We start from the raw sequence: 21,409 nt of genomic DNA on the forward strand, positions 1-21,409 counted from the left end.
GTTGGTTCCAAGATAGACCAATTTTCAAAGTGTTAGGTAGTTACTTCCTCTCTGAGGGCTTATATCGGATAACTGTAATTCGCCCAGCATGATGCAATTGAAATGGATGAAGGGCTGCAGGATCTTGTAAAGTGTGAAAATAGCACAGTGCAGCATTAAAAGCTTCACAGGCTAACGCAATGGCATTAAGCTACCTGGTAATTATGGTGTATTCAAAAATCATAGCTGTAGACCAAGTGGGAGTCTGCAGAGCTTTCCAAAAAGATACAGTTTACAGAGGTCTTTTTTTTTTCTAATTTGGCACGTGGCTTGACTTAAACACTGCAAAGATATTGACCATTCACAGTGATTTATGGGAAGATTTAGCTTGTGAATGATTAAAAAGCATAGCACGCTAACACTCGCAGCACAAAACAACTAGGCATTATCAGTCCTTTGAGAAGATTGTTTATGGGTAAAACCTGTGTATATACCAGCACTTTGAATTGAGAGAAACTTAGAGTAAGCAAAGTCAATTGGCAGATATCCTTACCATAATACTGTAATTAGCCCTGGAGCATGTGGATAGCAGCTACTGTATATGAGGATAAAACCAGGGATAACACACAGTGCCTTGGGAGTATTTACACTGTGCTCTGCGTTTGTTGTTGCAGTCTCGACGTTACAGGAGCGTATGTAATCTCACTCTGCCGTAAGGCTTTTTTTCCTCCCACGTTTCACTGCGTTTCACAACTCCTCAATGCTTTATTTGGCAAGAGGAGACAGAGATTGAATATGAATCAGTAGTTCGGAGTCGGTGGCTGACTGATCTGCTCTTATCTATTCATGATCCATGTATGCTTGTTGGATATGAAATCAATTAACATTATGAGAGCAAAGTTGCAACAAAGCATGCTGTATATTAATCAATCAAACTGTTTTTATAAGGGACTTCATCAACAGATTGAATAGTTATTCTTTCTCACCATTTCAGATGTGACAATGAAAGAAAATATGTACTGAAAGTAATTTTAATGCCTTACTATGACCACCCAAATACCCAAATAAAACACAAACACACAACTTTCACAGCCTTAACAGCAAGAATTATTTCAGGCCATTACGATCACAGGTTGTAGTGTTCCCATGGCACACACATTTAGACCTTAATAACTGCCTACAGCCTACATTTAGGGCCATAATCAACCACACCATTCAACGCTACTACAGGCTACTGAAAATACAGACCAATTAATCTATCTTTGATTAAACACTGATCACATTAACAGTCTACACCTCCCTGATTACCCCCAGGAATTATGCAGACTAATGCGAACCTCTAGCACTAATAAGTCTTAATAGCTGGTGCCTTCATCACTGTGCAATTCACAAACACACATGCACCATTTTACTCCATCAATATGACCCTGCTGGGATTAAATAACATGTTTGCCTCAGAGGTACAATTAAGCAGCGCTAAATAGAGTTCCTTTGAGCCTGGAGTTAAGGGAAGAGTCTTCGCTGCACAGTAGCAGCCAGTGAAGCGCTCAGATTTTTCCCCCTGGCTTTTTCAAATTACCTATTGATGAGTGGGCTTCACGTCTCCCGGGCTGGGGAGGAGGGAGGATGTCTGGTTCACTTTTAAGATGTCTCCTTACGTCTCCAAGAAGCAGGCCTGTGGTTAGATCTAAAGGCAACACTTATGCAACAGAAGCTGCCTTTCTCAAATACATATACGGTTTCCCTGCAAATTATCTGAGATTTTCTTTTGGGGAAAGTTTTCCGCCCCGAGTCTTCAGATATTTACCCACATCGTCCCGCTTTCTTTTGATCGTGTTGATTTGGGGTCCGTCTGTGTAAGCATTTTTTTTTTCTCCTACGACTGCACAACTTTACTAAACGATAATTGCTCCCATGACTTAATTGTCTATATGTAATTAAGTTTGTAATAGAGAAAATAGGCACTTAAATGTTCCCCAGAGAGGCATGGTGGTTGAGTGGGTGCCACACATGTTGAAGATTATTCCGCCCTCCCCATCTGCCAGTATGAGAAGTTATAAAAAATGTATCTGAGCCAATTAAATGAAAATTGCTTGATCTAAATGCCAAGACAAATTTTAATGAGCCCTTTTCTCAATCTGAGTATTTGCCCTCTCCCTCAATCTGCTCGATTTATCGCTGGGAATGTAAACTCAGGCCTAAATTAAAAATGTCCTTGAAACGCAAATCTATGGGATTGGAGTTATGTGGCTTTTTAACCAACAAAACAATATTTTCTAACTTGTTGTCTCAGCATCTGGCTGACAAAGTATAAAAAGATCCAGGAGAAACATGTGAAAAGAAGCACTCAAAAATATAAAAACTAAAAAAAACAACAAAACAAAACAAAGCAAGACTTGACCTCAGTTATACAATTTTTTAAAATTAAAGGCCACATTAGATCATACTTTTCACCAAATGGATTTAACTTGTGAACAACCGACAAGGGAAGATAAATCCTGCTCCTTCTAATTCGAGATGAACAGAAATAAATGTATGTGTCAAAATTACTGTCCTAAAACTTACAGTATATCCATTTTAAAGTTCAAGCCCAATTCAATTTGATAAATGCTCAACAATCAAACACAACTCAAAAAAACTTTCACCCAGTCTCTGTAAATCCTCGTCTGACCAAAACAAAAATGTTTAGATTGCCAAGATTTTCCAACCCTCATATTCTACAATTCTGTTTTTCAAATTATAAATACAACAGAAAGCGCTCGTGGTCTTAGGCTCCAAAATCACATTGCGCTGTTAAAGAGCATCTACTGTATGTGTAGTTGCGCTGACAGATTTTCTAATCAGATATCCCCAAACAGACAAACATCAATCAACCACTTGCCTTGTTCATTGATCAGCACATCAATCAACAATACATTGATCGATCATTGATCATCTTTTCTCTCAGGCAGAGTCTCCCCTCCTGAACATCAGCACACATCTGCTCCCCTTTCTCTCTCTCCCTATACTACAGCATGCTTTCAATTTCCTGTGGCGCTGGTCCTCTCCACGCTCTCCTATGGTTCGACCCCAGAGACACACCAAGAGGTCAGAGGTTAACATGGTAATAGGTGGTGGTGATTGGTAGAAGAAGCTCACTCTCCCTTGGCTTTCAGAGCATATTAAGCCACCGTGCTTCTGTGGAGCAGGAGAGCGAGGCCAGCACAGCTGTGTCTGACCACGGAGCGTTCCCTCCGACTTCTTAAAAACATCTTTTAAACATTTGATTTGGACAGAAGAGCGGAGGCTATGGACCGGAGCGAGAGGAGGAATCTATTAAATTGAGCCTCTCTCTCGGTGTGGCATGGGAATGAAAATGTTTCTGTTTGAATTTCAAAATTCATCTGGTAAACCTAAAACATCATTTATTTTGCGCTGATTAAATTAGATTGTGTAAAGAGGCTGTCACAATAGAAACGCCAGACCCAAAACAGAGGCCACAAATTACAACATACAAGTTGGCCTCCACAGGTAATTGAAAATCATAAAGTTGACACTGGGGCCTTATTTATCCCTTGATATCCACTGCTACTGTTCAGAAGTCTTGAATCTATTATAACTCTTCTTTTCTATAGGTTCACTCTGTGAGTCGAGCAGGATCACGATCTTGAATATGAGCTCGGTCAAATATATGGCAAAAGAATAAATTGAATTGAACTGAAAAGAATAATTATACAATTCTTTGAAAAAACAAATATTCATACGTGAGGAAAATATATGTAGGTGTTTCAGGAAGGTTTTGTCAACAAATCGATTGCCTACTTAGTCCATTTAAAACAAAGTGTTTTCTATCAGCTGAAGGCTGTAGGTAATATGCATCTGTGTATCAAGAGCTCATAGGCAAAAAAAATCCTACTTTCTCTTTTCAATAATTTGTGGAGAAGCAACAACTCAGAATAAGATGAGCTGTATAAATTCAAATGAATTCCAGTACTTGAATTATGAATTCAAAAAGTTGGAAGTTGACATAGAGTGACTTCTTGTTGAATGTAGATTTATGTCTGTCAACTGAATGTTCTCTGGAGGATGTAGAGATCTGCACTCAGCAGCCTGAATGAACAAGTTCAGTAAGTTCAGAAAGACCTTTCTTGGCAAACTAATCGATACTTCTGCCCTACGCACTTAGACCCAACACAGACACCCAACACAAGCTCTGGGGGCCAAACAACCCGCTAATCCCACATCTTGTTTCAATGCTCAACTGTAAACTCTCTCTTGCGCAGTGACTGTTTACGTTTGTCAGAAATATCACCCATGCTTTTGTTTTTGGTTCCGCAATGGCATCGCTTTGTAAATCTAGGGGTATGTTGCACAAACATGTCATCTGCCCCTTTCAGAAATATTTATAAACAATACACAGAGTAAATACTGGAATCTCTAAATGCGGAGAGCGTTTTTTTTATATTTGCGCACCACAAAACCCTTGATGATAGCTGGGTCTTTCTTCTACCACAAAATCTTGGACCTTGATAGCAGGGTCTTCAATGACCTTAGCTGATCCCCTCCACTCAACTGGACCCAAACCCCCAATACAGATCCAAAATCCGTAACCTTGACCCAAACCCTTTCCGCCTCTTCCCAAACCTGAACACCTGACCCAAAGCTCTACCCATGACCCAAGCCCTTAACCCTAATGCAAACCCAACTGCAGACACAACAGTAATCAGCCAGCGAGTACTCACCCCAGAAGAAGTTTTGTTGACATGGTGTCACTGTGCTGAAAAGACTGTTAGATGCCATAGCCGCCTCTGGTTGCAGCAAACCCCACTTTTGTTCCTCTGTGGTTTCCGTGACCCTTGACACGTCCTAAACCAAGAGCACGCAGCATGTCATGAAGACGTTAAAAAAAAAAAGGAAAAGCCATCCACAAGAAATGCTTTTTCGTATCAACTATTTAGATGACCACAAGTAACAACCAGGTCTGGTTTTATAGAAAAAAAAATGAAGAGGCAAATATCGCCTCTGCGGATAGATCAGATGGTGTCGGACTTGCTTGCTTGGCGAGTGTGGTTGGAACGTACTTACTCGCTTAGCGCCGTCCTTGTGACTGGTGCTGGCCCGCGACGATTAACCATTTACACTCCAGGTCGCCCTCAAACACCAACCCCGAGCCGCACGTCTGTGGTTCTGTGGTTGTTTGGGAGGCGAGCAGAGCCCTCACACAACCCAAAAGGCACCAGCTTTAAAACTCGTCTCTTTCCTGCCCTCCATGTGCTGTCACTGGAGAGCCTGGGTCACATGCCCTCTGACGTCATCACGGCACAACAGTTGAGTGGGACAGCCTACCGTTGTGGCTTTCTTCCCTCTCCTCTCCACTTTTTTCCTCCCCCCTTTCTCTTCTCTCCTCTTCTTCTTCTTCTCTGGGTCCCTCTCTCTCTCTCTCTCTCTCTCTCTCCCTCTACGCGTGGTTCGGCAGCTTTTCCAGGCTCTCTGGGGGATCGGGGTCTGAGGCTCCCATGAGTCAGGAGGCTTCAGTGGGGGCAGCTTGTTCAACCGCCCAAGCCTCCTCAGCATATGGGGAACAGCGCTCTCTGCTTTGCCTCCCTTCACGCTTTCATCCCCCCTCCCTCTCTCTTCCTCCTATTTCTCTCTCTCTCTCCCTCTCCCTCTCTGCTGCTCGTTCTCTCAATTCCTTTAACTGGCTGGCGCGCTGCTCCTGTCTGCCTCTGAGTAGGGAGAGCTGAGCTTGGTAAGATTTGAGGGTGTGAGTGAGGAGCGAATGGCTGGCTCGGGGTGTGAGGCTGGGTGTTTGCGTGCAAGCGTGCGTGTGCGGCATGTGTGTGTGTGTGTGTGTGTGTGTGTTTGGGGGAGGCAGGAGGGGAGGTTGGTTGTCTGTGTATGCATGTGTAGGAGAGAGACAGAGGGAAGAGAGAGACAGAACACTACTGGGCTGGGTGAGTGTGTGTATCTGTGTGAATGCCAGAGAGAGAGAGAGAGAGAGAGAGAGAGAGAGAGAGAGAGAGAGAGAGAGAGAGAGAGAGAGAGAGAGAGAGAGACAAGCGGAGGTGGTGTGAAACTCAGAAGCTGCTTATTTACAGAGGAGTGTGTTTGCAGCGCTGGTTCAGAGTCTCTGAGCGTCACTTTTGCAGCGTGGATTCTTTCTCTCTCTCCAAGTCTCTTTCTTTCTTCTGTTTTACGCTCCTATGTCTTTATGTTGCTGTGTCACAGACAGTAGTTACGCTATTGTGTGCCTATGTTAAGTAGTATAATGTTTGTGTGTGTGTGTGTGTGTGTGTGTGTGTGTGTGTGCTTGTGCGCACGTCTCTACTGTGCTTTAATTGGCTCTCACAGAAGCGACAGACGGGGGCGATTCCTGTAAGAGGCCGTAAATCATGGCCACCTGTCTCCCCTCTGAAAGAGATGCCTTCTCACTCTCTCGCTAACACTCGGACACACACACACACATACATGCACACACACACGCACATAGACACACACACACACACACACACACACACACACACACAGATACCCTGCAAGAATGGCCTGCCAGCCAGATCCTCTGCAGTGCAGGCAGCTCATGACAATCACCCATGATGAATCATCACACAAACACACGGCCATGCACACACACACTCATACCCACACCCACACACACATGCACACACACACACACACACACACACACACACACACACACACACACACACACACACACACACCCTCGGTGGCGTCTCATTGCGTCTCTTTGATCAGTGATCACAGGTGTTTGTTACAACAGATCAAATATGCAGACGGAGTGTTAGTATAGAAGGAGTGGAATGTGTGGAATGAGATCGGCCGTTCAGTCAGGTTTGTAAGTGTTCGAGTATCACAGTGCTTGTCATTAGCCAGTGGGCAAGGGTGACTAAGCAGTTTCAAAGAGGTGGAACATTCACTCCGACTCTCTCTTTATCATTTTCTTCAGTCAGTGGAAATTTACCACCCTTCAATCAATAATTTGCCTTAAACTACGGTGCTAATCACAGGGTATGCTGTTTATTTGTAGCCTGTCATTAATCTGTCGTTATAATATATGATCACATTTTTTAGGCATAGATTCACCATTTCTAGGAATAACCTTTGTCTTTAAGTATCAGTGAATGTAGTATTATCACAGTTAATTTAATGCTGGAAGCACCAAGTAAAAACTCCTTTATTATAACTGTGTAACTGTGTAACTGCCATTACAGGTTCGAGATGAGATAGACAGTCGATGTACAATACTGATGTACATTTATATTGTTATATTTTACAATATAATTACATCACATATAACTACACCACTAAAAACTAATTTATAACACAAATAATAAATAATACCCCTATTTGGATGGATTAAGTGAAAGTGACATTAAATCCAAGTGAGGCTAATCATCTAAATTAGTAATTGAAAGTCCTGCTCTGTCTTGCATACCCAGGGGATATGAACTCGTTTGAGATCAAAAAAACATTTGTCTGAGTAATTAAGTTGTACCACAAACCAAATAAAAATATTAATTTTATTTTGATGTTATCTGTCTAAATGCTGGTGGGGAAATTAATCAAACTAATCACTCAGTGATGGATTTCTAAGAATTATTTATTTCCATTAAGGCAATCTTCATCCATCTTCCTATAGGTTTAGATTAAAAAACGAAATAAAAAAACCTAAAACATAAAATATAAACAATCCCCTAAAATTCTGAGGCACAACAGCAATTCCACAAGTCTTTGCCACCTAGCTTATTTTTGTGCAGTGAAACATTTTCCTTGGCCCAGTGCTTTGTCAATATTTGCTGTCTAAAACAAGAACATGCCTCTTGAGTTGCAGTGCATGTTACAGAATCCTTAGGGAAGGGCTATTCAAATGCTGCTATTGGCACTTAGCAAACACATTGAATATCATAGACCATACACAGTATCTACTTCCAATCTGAGATTTAATGTACTGTGTCATATAGTTTTACCTTTACACTAAATATATTCAAAACTCTTCAACAATTCTCTTCCTTAATAATTATTAGATTGCATATCATCTGGATCATCACAAGCTTTAGATTTAGTCAGATTTGGCTATTTCTGTACTTGATACTAAGGTTTAATAATAATAATACTGTTTGAGACTGGTTTATAAGGATATTGCAAACTGATGCTTTGCTGTAACTTAACAGAAGCATAAAACTGGAGGCTGGGGTGTTGCTGCAGGACAAAGCACAGTGCTGATGTGAGTTCCACCACGCCACAATAAATTACCGACATTTTGATGGGAATATAATTGGCACATCATGATTGAATCTAAAACATGGAAACAGGGCAAATGCCAAATAAAGCATAAATGTCAAAACCAAGTCATATAGCATGAAACATAACTTCTTGTGTGGCATGAAATGTGGTAAACAATCTTGATGGTGAAAATCTGATCTATGATGATGTTGAAGTCTCAGATATCCCGGCCCGAATTCCTTGTGAATTGCAGAGATTGCGACTGAAAGGAATGTGCAATGTTTTCGTCTGATACAACGGCAAAGTTTGGTTAAAGTCGGCCAAATGTTGTTTTGCTTGCCTAACCCTCGGTCAGTGGTTCCTCTGCATTAAGATAACCACAACTAACCCTTTCCATAACCACAACCTTGACCACAACTGTTGCTCTTGCCTAGACTTAACCAAACAAACCCTATCTAACCCAGGGAGCATGCAAGTTAAATTAAAGTTAAATTATCCAGTTTTCATGGTTTTCTTTTCATGCATACTATGGAATAATGTTCAAATGTATTATGGAATAATGTTCATGATGTTTTGAAAATAAATGTAGCTAGTTTAGTTAAATGGGTATTTATTGGTTGAATTTGAAGACTAAGTCCTCACAGGCAGAAGAGTCACAATACTGGACCCTGATTGGCCGTCAATACCAGATCCTCTAATTCAAATCAGGTAAACCTGCTAGAGGGAGTGGCGATGGGTCTGGTGTGTGGAGTGTGTATGTGTGTGTGTGTGTGTGTGGGTGTGTGGTGTGTGTTTGTGTGTGTGTGTGTGTGTGGGGGGGGGGGGGTTTGCTGTAGCCTTGCCTGATTGGAAGAATTTTTAGCAATTGCTTAGTGAAGGGAGCCAACCAAGACCGAGTTCAATAACTTTATATTTAACCGCTCTAAAAAAAAAAATCCCATTTAACTATGTCTACATTAAACATCTTTGATCATATAGATAAATAGAGGAAAATTTGAATCCCTCTAACAGGGCCCCTTTAAGGAGGGAGGTTTATTCAGTATGTCTTGACACACGACTTGAGGGAGGTACTGCCGACTTTGAAGGCTCTTCAGTTTGTTGGAGCGGCAGTTTTTGTAATATATGTAAGCTTTATAGAAAAAACATTGTGAAAAAATATTGTGAGAACAAGTTTTATATCCTGACGACAATAATGTTAAAGGTTGGAATATGATGCTGTTTCATCCATTACTAGTTCTCCATTGGTGGTCGTACATTATACTTAATATACTTGAGTGTGTGTGTGTGTGTGCAGAGCTGTAGGCAGGGATGTGAGGAGCTTGGCCATACTCTGAGCTCTGGCCAAGGTCTGCCCTGAGGACTGTGGTCTATGGCCCACCCTGCCAGATACTCTCTCTCCTACCACCAAGGACCACACACCTTCAAATGGACTCACTTTGTTATCACAAGCTCTCATAGAAACATAATAGAGGTATCATGTGTTGGAACATGCTTAAAATTACACATGCTATTAACACAGAGTGTAATGTAGTGCTGCTGGGTAAAATGGTGGACGATTTCCTTGTTTTGTCCCAGCATATGAAATGTGCAGTGCACTGTTTTCGTAGAAAATTATTTCTTGCAACAGAGTATTTCTGGAAAAATATTGGGGGATAATGACACCTAAGATGGGTTAAAATTAACTCAGATTGAGGCTGTGTGTGTAGGGCTGTCTGTATTCGTCTCTCTGCAAAGGCTAAAAATGACGTGACATAATTAGCCCAGAGCAGACATTACACACACGTAGGTATTTCAGTATTAGAAAAGGAAGGGCTTATTAATAGCCGTTTTGGCTCGTGCTGTGTACTCTCTCTGGCGAGGCATCAGAACGGCCCAGCCGGGCAAACAGGCAGGTACAGTGATTCACTTTAACAGGCGACATCTGTAAAACGCCAAGGTAGTTTACACTGCGGCCGAGCCCGAATTAACATGCTTTCATTGGAAACAAACACCACTTGCAATCAGCTTCTGTTGGCTGCTGTGCCACTGGTGTGAACGTAAATATCTCCTTACAGCACTGCTCAGGCAGGAAAGTGACCTGCAGCCATAGAGCGAACCGAGAGTCATGGAGAGGTTCGCTTCAACATAGTCCAAAACTCATCTGAGGGGCGAAACTTAATCTACGACCCAGCGTCGCCAAAGAGGATGTTGATGTTCTATGTGAATTGTTTGGTATGGTACGGTATGGTATAATCTTAATGAAAAGTAGATATTTTTCTTTTGGAGTCCAGCAGTGGTATCTACATCTTCCAGTGACTTCAGGTCCTTTCTTGTGGTGTCTGGACAGCTGTTTTTGGAGTCACAGCTTTGAGGGAAAATAAAGTCGGCCTTTAAGTAATAAGGGGAAATGTTTAATATCGAATGGCGCGCGCACAACTTAAACACACATTAAAAATAGCTCTTAGAGTTGTGATTACATAAAATTGCAAAAGGGGAAAGTCAGATCATTGGTGGAGGCTGCGATGAGGAGGCTGTGGCTGACCACTGAGAGACTGAGCCATTTCTTTTTTCCTCCATTCCTCATTTTAATCAAGGTCCCGGTCCAGGATAAACAGCGCCTACCTACACTGCAGTTCAAACAGCAAGGCCCACTGAGACCCAAGCGATGATTTCTAAACGTTCACTGACAAGTTGGTTTAATTTGTGTGCTAAGTAGATGGGGGTGGACTTATATATATCTTCCTAACTTGGCGCACATACCACCGTACCACCATTTCTCCACCTCTGTGAAACTTAATGATACTTCTCTGTCTGAAAAGCACACTGGTCCTCCACAAGTCCTGCTCCCTGGTTTGTACATGCCATGCTGTGTTAAAGGTGAGGACAGGTCCAGCCGCTGTGACCTCTATAATAGGACCGAAAGCAGCTGCACCATACCAAAGACTCACTGACCGTGACGGAGGACCTGGGTGTTGGTGCTCCTGATGTGGTGCACAAGCAAACCTACTCTCGTTCTCTTTCTGCTGGCCTCTCCGCTCCATGGGCATGCCTCTGCAGCCCATGTCCAGTGAGGTTGGTACAGTATAGTTGTGGCCACTGGAAACCCTGTCATTGTGTGGTCAGTTGTCAACAGCTGAGAGATTTTACAATAGTTGCCAGGCTGAGGTCGACAGAGTTCAAGTGGCTGAATTGCTAAGTCAGCATTACAATTACATCTTGCTGATGATACAACTACACTACAAGGCCGAGAGTCACATGACGCCCCCAGTCACATGATGCCGTCACTCTGGGGAAATGTCAATAACAGAAATGACTCTGTGTCATGCATATGGGGAGTGTGAGGAGGAATAAGTTAACTCTGCGCTGGCCGTGACTCAAATCTGGGGGTCACGGCAGCCAATCGTAACCTGAATGAGCTTATACATAAGCTGCCCATTATGTGTCTCAGAAACTCAGTTTACTTGCTGCCGAGAACAAAGTATGCCTGATAAAGACAGACAGCTCGCTGGAGAAACAAGCCATTATGAGGAGGAGTTCGGCACTGTGTCACTGACAATGGGACAAACAAAAGGCCCTGTTGTCTTCCCAAGCCGGTGGGTTTTTTTTTTTTCTGTGAGGCTTTTGTGATGGATAATTGGCCTCCTCACATGATTTCATAACGCTGTGACTCGTCTTTCAGTCCCTGTGTAACACAATAACAAGATAAAGAAAAAGGGGATCTAAATCTGAATTTTTGACATTGTTTAGAAGTGGCCGCTTTTCTTCATTGTGGTGTATAATTTTAGAAAGATGTATGAGCAGGACGCTGACTTGAACCAGTCATAATACAGCCTGGAGCACAGGCAGGCAGGCCAACTCCCAGAGTTCACTGGCTGTATTGTCTGAGGATAATCATTTAAAAGTGCTCTCACAACTGCACCACGGTTTATGGCTTTATGTCTTATTGCTGTCTGAATATCAAATTCGAATCAGATGGGAATACTCCAAGTGTACCCAGATTTAAACTAAATAAAAAAAAATTGCCATAGCATTTTAAAATTACAGAATAATAAAACTGCAATTCTCTTTTTGTATATGGATGTATAAGATGATATTTATCAATTGAACTTTTTTTTTTTCCAGATGAATTCTTCTCTTATTTCTTGCTGACAGCAGAATACTGTACACTGCAGCAATAGTGAGTAAATGAGCCTCTGTGTTGCTACCCCAAGGACTGGGTTGAACTGTAAACATTGTTCTCCACACAAAGCCGTCTGCACATGTACCTGCACAGGAGTAACCCAGGGGCATTGTCTATTAGACGCTCGGTAGGTATGCAATCATTCTTCTGAGTCAGCAGAGATCAATCCAGGACAAGCCAGCCGTGGAATGTATTTGCTCTTCATGGAAATAACACTTAACTTCAAACAGAGTGCATCTAGCACATTTGAGTCTTTGCTGGAATTTGATTCTACTCCAGCTATTTATTGACATGGAGGAATGCATATGTAGTTGGGTAGTAAGGGAATACTAGTAACACCGTTGCATATTCTAAATACAATAAAAGTATTCATTGTTTTCATTTACATTACCTAAAAAAGAATGCATTTTGATAATACATGCTTGTGAAAAATCAGAAGATTACTTCAGGGAATACTTTTAAAATGAAAGCGAGAAACTCAGCCGGCCATTTAAATAGTGTCAAGTGAAACTTTGGATGCAAACTTTAAATACATTTTGTAAACTTTCACTTTTTCTTATACTGTAGAGTATGTAATGTTATATATCTGATGAACTGTTAAAATCTATGATTTTTCATTTATTTGAATCATGATCACATGGTTGGCTATCCACTTTTTCAAATTAAAGATATTTAAACAAAACATTTCTGTGTCTTTCCAACTATCCAAAGATTAGAATCCATATATTTATTATCACATATAATATTTACATGTCTTTCATATGGAAAGTAGGAGCCGGCTGTGGATGGGGGTATTCTGAATTCAGAAGCAGCAGGAAAAAGCAATATGCCAGTGTCCTACAGTAGAAGTTGTATTAGTAGCAGGCTACTGATGAATCTCACCTCCCAGTAGCATGCTGTACTGAAAAAGAGAGCAGTCCTATAACAGTGAACAGAATTGGATGTTACGGCTCCCCTTTTTTCCCCACACGGCTCTCGATTGTTCCGAAAACTGTAGGGAGTACCTAAATTATCTACAGTTGAATGAGGTTTCTAATATGTGTGCTTTGAACAATGCTCTCACATAGTGTTGTCTCTCAAACATTATTTTACAGAGGGTGGTTTTGGGATGTGTATTTGTGAATTACAATGACTCCCTTTTTCACTCTAAAAACATTCCAGCAGCCTGCAAGATGAAATGCTGGAATCTGCGGAATGATGCTAATTTGAAGACAGAATAAATCTATAAATCTGACTTAGTCTCTTGCCTGAGGATATACAGCCATGATAATTACAGGTTGAGTTTACAGTCATGCAGACATCTCTCATCTGTATTGCTAATGGTATAACCAGCAGGCTGCTATGTGCTTACTCAATGTCTAGCAGTAGGGGTGAGCAGAGGTAAGCTGTAACAATGATATCATTATAAAGTAGAAATTGGTTGGTTCAAATTGCATGTTGTTATGACAAAGATTTACTGCAGTTTAAAAAGAAAAATCTGTTTGTCATTACAGTGCGTGTCAGTTGTAGGATTAACCATTAATTATCATTCATGAATAATTCAGAAATCAGAAATGAAAATAACGTTCGGAGGGATGCGAAACCAGATGTTCGGTGTGTACCACGGTATGAGTTGGCAGCCAGCATTAAACCATATTTGTGAATACATGTTAAGATGCTTTGATTGTCCCTTGTGAACAAACAAACAGGCATCCCCTTCCACTGGCAGCACAACTATCTGAGGAAGATCTAACACAAAGCATAATGGATGATCTGAGAGGACAGTGCTACATCTGGTTCTGGTTAAATCCTTGTTTTGCTGTGTCCTTCAGACTTGATGCCATAGGCCCAACTGCTCAAGCTAGTAGAGTTCATATGGACACAAAACCAATATGTGGTGCCTGGAAGACTCCCCACAGAGGTCAGCGTTAGGACTCACCGGCCCAGGAGACAGCGGATCAGAACCGGGTGGACTGGATCACTGGTAGAGACTACAGGAGAAATACTAGACAGGCTTAGAGCAACATTTCTGAAACTACGACTGGAGACATAAAATGGACCGTTGGCCCGATTCTCAAGATTCCCCATGTGGTACGAGTGCTAGTATGCTTTATTGAGCTAGGATCATAGAGATGAAGCTAAATGTAGGCCTGCTAGATTTAAATATACGCTGTTGAAAATTTCATGCTAACAACTCTCTTTTTCCTCTCCTTTTCCTGTTTCTCACTTTATTTCTACACGGACTTCTGAGTTTTCTCAGCTGACTGGGTGGGCTGGATGAGTTCCACTCTAGTAACCAATCAGAACAGGTGAGTCCTCGATCCAACCCAAATCAAGCCCTCGGCGCCCTCAAATTCTCTAACGAATCTCTGTGCACAGCGCTGACATGCCCTCTCTTCTGACAATGGTTTCACCCTGGATCGTTCAGGCTTTCTGTCTCTCATTCTGCATTCGTAAGAGTTCATCAGAGGCAGTTATATTGTTTTTGCATGGTCAGACTTTTCCGGGTATTTTTGCGGCCTCCTGTTTGCACACCTGGCGGAATTGTGAAAGTTTGTCTTGGGTCATGTGTGTTTACCCACCCCAGGCCCCAGAGGTGACCCCATCACGCCACCGACAGGGAGGCCTGCACTTGCGTGTGGCGATTTCCAAAGTGGCCAGGCTTGGAGATGGGCCACACTGCCTGTGCTGCCTTTCAGCAATCTGGCCCCGCTCTGGCTGCGCCTGAGGGGGGGAGGGAGGGGGGGGGGGATTGGCAGGGCCCTGCAATGTTTTCAGAAGCACAGGCTTCTGGCAGCATCGCTCAATATGATGGAGAAAAATGCCTGCTGCTAATGAAAGCCAGCAGTGTCTCTCAGATTGGACTACAACCCGAAAGGCATTATGTAACTGAGATACCGTAAACATTTCAAAATTGTCTCTCAACAAATTATCAGTGTTTATTTTTTCCACATTATATCTGATATTTTTGAAATAGTTCTTAATTGAAGGCACTGCTCTCAATTGGACATTCTTAGACTACGTTTCTTTTGAAACCAAGGGCATTTTGTCTGTAATTATTTTTCTATTTCATTATGGAACAGTACTACGGCAAATACTTTTCAAGACGTCAAGTACTATGCGTAGTTTTAGACTTAATGTACACTTGCCAAGATGTTATTTTGTAACATCTTCATTAGTAATCATAAATAATCAACATACAAAGATTTTCTTCTTCCATTTTTGATGATTTAATCAGGACATGTAAATTAACGGACTTCAATCCCTGTAACAAAATCAAGATCGCGGCTTATCCGACGGAGATGTGCAAACGTTGCATCTGCAATAATCAGCGAAGTGGTGAATGCTCCCCTTTCACTCGTGTTTTGATAGTGGTGCTTTTGGCCTAAGCCCAGTGCTGCACCTACAGTATGTATTAGTCAAATATTTATCCTGTTCAGAAATACGTGGCTATATTGAGATGGGAATAGGGTAAGATGATTTAATGGGCACACCAGAGGACCTTCTTGGGTGCCAAAGATCCGCAATTCTGGTGGTCTTCTCTCAAAGATCAGACACCCACAGGGTCGTTTAGGAGACCACGAGATGCCATGATTCAAGACCCACTGAGTGTACATGAAAGTGTGCAGAAGATGGAAGAGTCTGGCTGGCAATTACTGCTCATCAAGGCAAAATTCAAAGGGTGACTAAATTGTTAGGAGTCTTGCATATGATAGATTTACAGTTGTTTTTTTTCTCAGCATTTTCTAGTTTCCTCCCTTAAGAGTCAGGGTGGGGAAGCAACATTTTTGTGTCAGTGCCATCATCACTACACTATGAACTATATGCTCTTCATTGGAAAGGGATTTTTTATCATGAAGCTAATTGAAACGTCCACTTGAAACGCAGAGGTATCACTGCCAGTCCAACATACATATTTGCCATACTGTTTACTGACGGCTCCTCAAGCAAAGCACAGTAAAACCATTTGATCCTGCTGAAATAACAAAAATGGAGACATTAAAGACAAAATTTGTCTCAGTCTTTATTTGGAATTCTAAAACTTCCTCTCTTTGACTTTTATGCTGCTGACCAGCATAGAAAATGTGATTTTCCAGCATGTTTAATGAACTAACTTTCACTCAAAATAGATTGAAGGAACATTTCATGCTTAAATCTGTTTCCTCTGGAAGATTCCTTGCTGTATTTGAGAACTGAAAAAATGTTTTAACTTGGACATTGCACTTCATATATCAACTTTAATGTCAAGTGTCATAAACTTAAAAATAATATTTGTCTAGTTGTATTTTTCTCCATGTCATGAAATTTGATGAAATGTTCTAAAATGTCTTTTGTGTTGTCCTTTGGATAGGCAGCCAGAGGAATAGTCGTTTCCAGAAGGTACCGCTGGAGTTACAGCATGAGGGGAATTAATCAATATACCAGAGTTCTGCTTTCTCACTTTAAAATGTAATAACACTTAATCGCTATATAAGTCTTGATTTAAACCCATTGTAAGTACTTCTAAATTCATTCATCAATGGCAAGTTAATAATTAATGCAACGTTAATTAGTAGCCGAGTTAAACAGTGCCCAATAAATCCAACCTGAGGTCAGTTCTTAGGTACTGATGAAATTTGTAGTGTACTGTCCTGTAATGTAGTGTAAAGTGCAGCCCAATTTCACTTTGACCTCAACACCCAACAGAATATAATAAGATACTGCAATTTAAAATAATTTGCATGATACAAGGCTTCTCATACCTCTCTTGAAATCCATGCAGATGTGTTGCTGAAGCGGCTTTTCATACGGATTGAAAGCTCAGACTTGCTGCTGAGAGCTGATATTCTGCGATTGCTTGGTTTGGAAGTCATAGGGCAAAACTTGGAGTGTCAGGGAGCCCGGATTTAGTGTGTATTTCAAAAGAGACACTATTACTACCCGGCGTAGGAAACGTGTTATTTTACTCCCTTTAATATTTCCACTTTTACGATTTCAGGGCTTGTGTGTGTGGTCAAGAGCAGAACTCATGTAGCTTTCTGATAATCCTCAGAGAAACTTCCTGAAGGTTTCATAACTTGGAGAAACTTGGGTGGCCATGATAAATGACATTTGACATTTAGAATTGCTTGCGTTCATAATAGTCATTACATCAGTGTTCCCTAATGGTGGTTCTTATTTTAATGGGCAGGATTATATGAAAGGCTGTGACGTTTATATTGAATCTGTTGCACCTAATTAGAGTGGAATGGTGGATGGAAGGGTCTGCTTATTCACAGGCACAAACGGCCCCTCCAGATTCACAAATATCCTTTCCTCTCAAGGAAATACACTCACATACTGTATGTTCTTTTAGGTATGCTATCTCCTAATTTCATTAATATCAATAAACCTCAAAATGCCTTAGAATATACATATGTCACATTATTCCAGCATTAAGTCAAATTCAGCAGGACATACATTTCTCTCAGACCCTCTCATATTGCACAATGCTGCATGGCTGAGGGAGTTCAAGTTCTACAGTATCAGAGCTCTAAATACTGACATTAACTTTTGTTGTGAGAGCTAAAACGCCACGGGGGAGCCATTTGAGGCCCAGTGTGAACTGTTACCACAAAGTCTCTCAGCGGCAGCAGTTATCTAGCGGCCTCTGTGACCTTCTCTTATAACCAGGGCCAGGTTTCCCTAAAGCGTCTTTGCGCTACAGTACGTTCATCTTAGTTTCACTGTAAGCTAATGTACAAACATGATCTCAGTGCAAAAGTGCTTTTAAGAAGCTTGGCCCCGATCGAGACACACTCCAGGCCTTCGAGACCGGAGTGCAAGGAGAAGCAGTAAATCGGTAAAATAAAATCGAATGAGACTAAATGGTTTACATAGGAAAAAAATATAAACTGTTACTACCGTTCTATAAAGCACTGTTTCATCAGATAGATTACATGCAAAACAGGCCTCAAGGGAACAGGATGAGTAAAACATGTCCTGCCCACTCATCTTTTCTCAGCTGGAGAGGATAGAGAGACAGACCGGCGCAGATGCTGTGTGTGTCACATAACTGGATGAATGCGCCTGTATGATATACAAGCGACTCATCCTTACTAACAAATGGCTTCGTTTTAATTTGAATTTATTGACTCGGCAGCTGCGAGATAAAGTGTCACAAAAGCAAGATAGACACACCTCTCACTGAGCCGAATCAGAAGACACAATGACTACCCACCTAATGGAGGCATGACTGAATCTGCAGGGCTGCTGCCAAAGGAGGGAGATCCCCTGCTAAACAATATGATATCACTCAATCCCGTTCCTATTCCCCAACCAGCCAAGCCCACATAGGCTTTCCACTCAGTAGTGATGACTGGGCTCTCCTCTGATGAAAGAGAGGAGAGGCCCATTAAACCTTACGACTCATCGGCTCATCTGACTAATCTGGAACAGGCTGAGAATCGGGGGAGAGGGTGAGGGAGACAGAGGAGAGAAGAGAGAGAGAGATGGAAAGGGAGAGAGAGGCAGGCAGGCTGGCTGGCAGATAAACTGACAAACAGAGTTATAGGTAGATAGACGAAGAGACTAAAGAGGAAAAGAGGAAGCAGCGTAAAAAAAGGTTGGCTTCAGGTTTGTTTTGAATTGAAATATTTAAACCAGGATTCAGACAGATCATTTCAGGTTAAAAGGCTTTTCTAGAGTTTGACTTATAAAATGAAAATCCACAAATTCGATTAAATTGAATCACCATCCAAACCGAGCTTCAGACACATTACACTCCTTCACTGCTCACTTGCATCGGCTTTATTGAAATTCCAAATGCACAGTACAGAACATCTACTGTGGCTCGTTTAAAAAGTTGAAAGACTTCTCTCTTCCTGCAGTTTCTCTAACTTCCGGACTATATAGGTCAGGGAAACCTGCCAAAGGCTTCCTGCATGTTGGGCACATGTGTTATGCCACACATCACTGAATGGCATTTGATGTTTTCTACCTCTCCACTCCCACTCCTCTCTCACTTCTCCCTCTCATCCCTCCCACATCTCTTTTCTTTCTCCTCTTCTCGCCTCTCTCCTCTGTTCTGCTCCCCTCTTCATTCTCCCTTTTTCTCTCCTCTTTTAGCCCCCCTCTCCTCTTCCTTCTGCTATTCACCTCCCACTCCCTCCTTCCTTTCCTCAACCCCTCCCTCTCTCGCCTTCGTCTCCGCTTCCACTGGATAGTGATTGTGATGGAGAGGTTAATCCAGCCGGCATATGGTTGCCATCGGCAGCAGATCTCCCCATAATGGTGGACGGACAGTGTAGGCTAATCACGATCTTTGATCCTCCATGAAACCCTCAACTCGCGTGGCTCTGATTTCCCCGCATCGCTGCCACGCTGAAATGAGGAGGCCCTGCCCCTCTGGAAGTCATTTTGGGCTTATTACTTAAGCCTCGACGTATCCCCATTGTCTTTGCGAGCATTGGAAATGACTAGAGGCTGTGCTTCTGTGCAGTCGGCGGTGCGGGTATTTCCTCTAACTGCGCTGTTCTGTTGGCCAACTTTGTGCCTTCTCGCCCTCTTTCCACGGCGGCCAACTTTTGATGAGAGCTTTAATTTGATGTTGTTAAGGTTGTATGGTTTCAACTTTGCCATTTCTTTGGCTTATAATAGTCGAGGTTTTTTTTCCCATGCGAACTCATAGTCTGTTGGGCGACGTCCTAAAATGGCCTCCAGATTTATTGGTGAGTTTTTTTTTCCCTGTTCAAGCCAAAGCAAGAACATTACTCAGCAGCAATTACTAGCACAGTTGACAAGGTCGCTGCTCGCCACGACCTACGCACATCGAAACGTCAAGGTGTGCAGTGATTGACTAATGCAGCACTTTTGAAAATGCACAATTACAGCTTACGGAGTTCAGGTTTGTGACAGTGTCGTCTTGGCGGGGCTGAAACTGCACACCAGCCAAGCTCAGGATTGTCACCAGGGCAATCACCCACACCTCAGCAGTAATTAGAGTAAGACTTAGGGCATCAGTCATGTCCCTGTTCCAATGACTCATGACCCCCTTAGTGGAGCCTACTCACACACATACACAACCACACGCACACACACCTCGGTGCCGCCTACACACACGTGGAACCAGTCAGCGGACACTGAGCCCGGGCTGGTCTTAAGTAAGATGTAGAGGCTTTGAATGGATGATCTGTTTACAGGGAGAAGAAAGGCAGGCTATCAGGTTGCAAGATCTGGAACACATTGATGTTGATGCTACTCCCATTGTCAGATGAAACCGTGGATCTATTTGATATACAACAGATGATTCATGGCTTATATACAAATACTCTGACAGGCCATGGGGAGATTAAAATCTGTGAAATGTGAAGGAGCGTAAGGGAGTAACTGTAATATGCTTTGGATGCAATCAAATAATATTTTATTACTTTTGTTCATGTTTGTTTCAAAAAGGCACAACTGCAAATGTTAACTATGGTACCAATTTCAGGTCAACATTTAGACCATAAATTCTGCAACAAATGAAAGCCCAACATACATAAAACTGCATATTACTTATTTCTTGTGAGAGGTGAACTTTTCCCTCAAGACGAGAGTAAAGTTTTGACAAGTTTAGTCCAAGCCACTACTCCTTTTCATCCAATGGCCTCCCCAGAGGCCTTGTCAGAGGCCAACAACTACTGGCAGATATACTCACCCATGAGAGCCGGCTAGAAACAGGAGGGATATTTGACACAGCCTATATGTCGGCGTGTGTCAGCTTTTCTGTTTCGGCCTAGTTTGAGGCGCACCTTTGTGTGTTGCTGCGCAGTAAATGGATATTTTCCTCAAGGATACCTCACAGCAGAGTTTGTGTGTTCACCAGGAGCTTTCAGTGCGTGGTTGGAAGACAGACTAGGCTGCAGACAGATCTCTGGTTTAGCTCTGGGTTTGCCTACTCCCCCTACTCCTGGCCAAAACTATGCAGATGAAGGTTTGGACTGTAACAAAGTGATTAACAGTGTTAGAGCATGAATGGCTGAGGTTTGCCATATTCCTCCTGCTGGGTGGTAACCTAATGGCCATATTAACATTAATTCAATTTTCTCCCATCCTGCCTTTTCAGAAAGG

General features: G+C 42.1%; 1 protein-coding gene across 1 annotated transcript in view; it reads right to left on the reverse strand.

Annotated features, from left to right (window-relative positions):
* runx2b (RUNX family transcription factor 2b) overlaps positions 1-5,123 on the reverse strand; it is a 39,289-nt gene extending 34,166 nt beyond the window's left edge. The window contains exons 1-2 of the mRNA XM_071522237.1: positions 5,040-5,123; positions 4,701-4,824 (exon numbers count right to left, since the gene is read on the reverse strand). Of these exons, the coding sequence (XP_071378338.1) occupies positions 4,701-4,758 (58 nt within the window). The 5' untranslated portion in view covers positions 4,759-4,824; positions 5,040-5,123. The remainder of the gene's footprint in view (positions 1-4,700; positions 4,825-5,039) is intronic.
* Between the last annotated feature and the right edge of the window lie 16,286 nt (positions 5,124-21,409).

The sequence above is a fragment of the Centroberyx affinis genome, unplaced genomic scaffold (genome assembly GCF_046629955.1).
Source record: "Centroberyx affinis isolate AG114_WGS23_722 - 3 ecotype Tasmania unplaced genomic scaffold, CSIRO-AGI_Caff_v1 ptg000969l_1, whole genome shotgun sequence".
NCBI lineage: Eukaryota > Metazoa > Chordata > Actinopteri > Beryciformes > Berycidae > Centroberyx > Centroberyx affinis.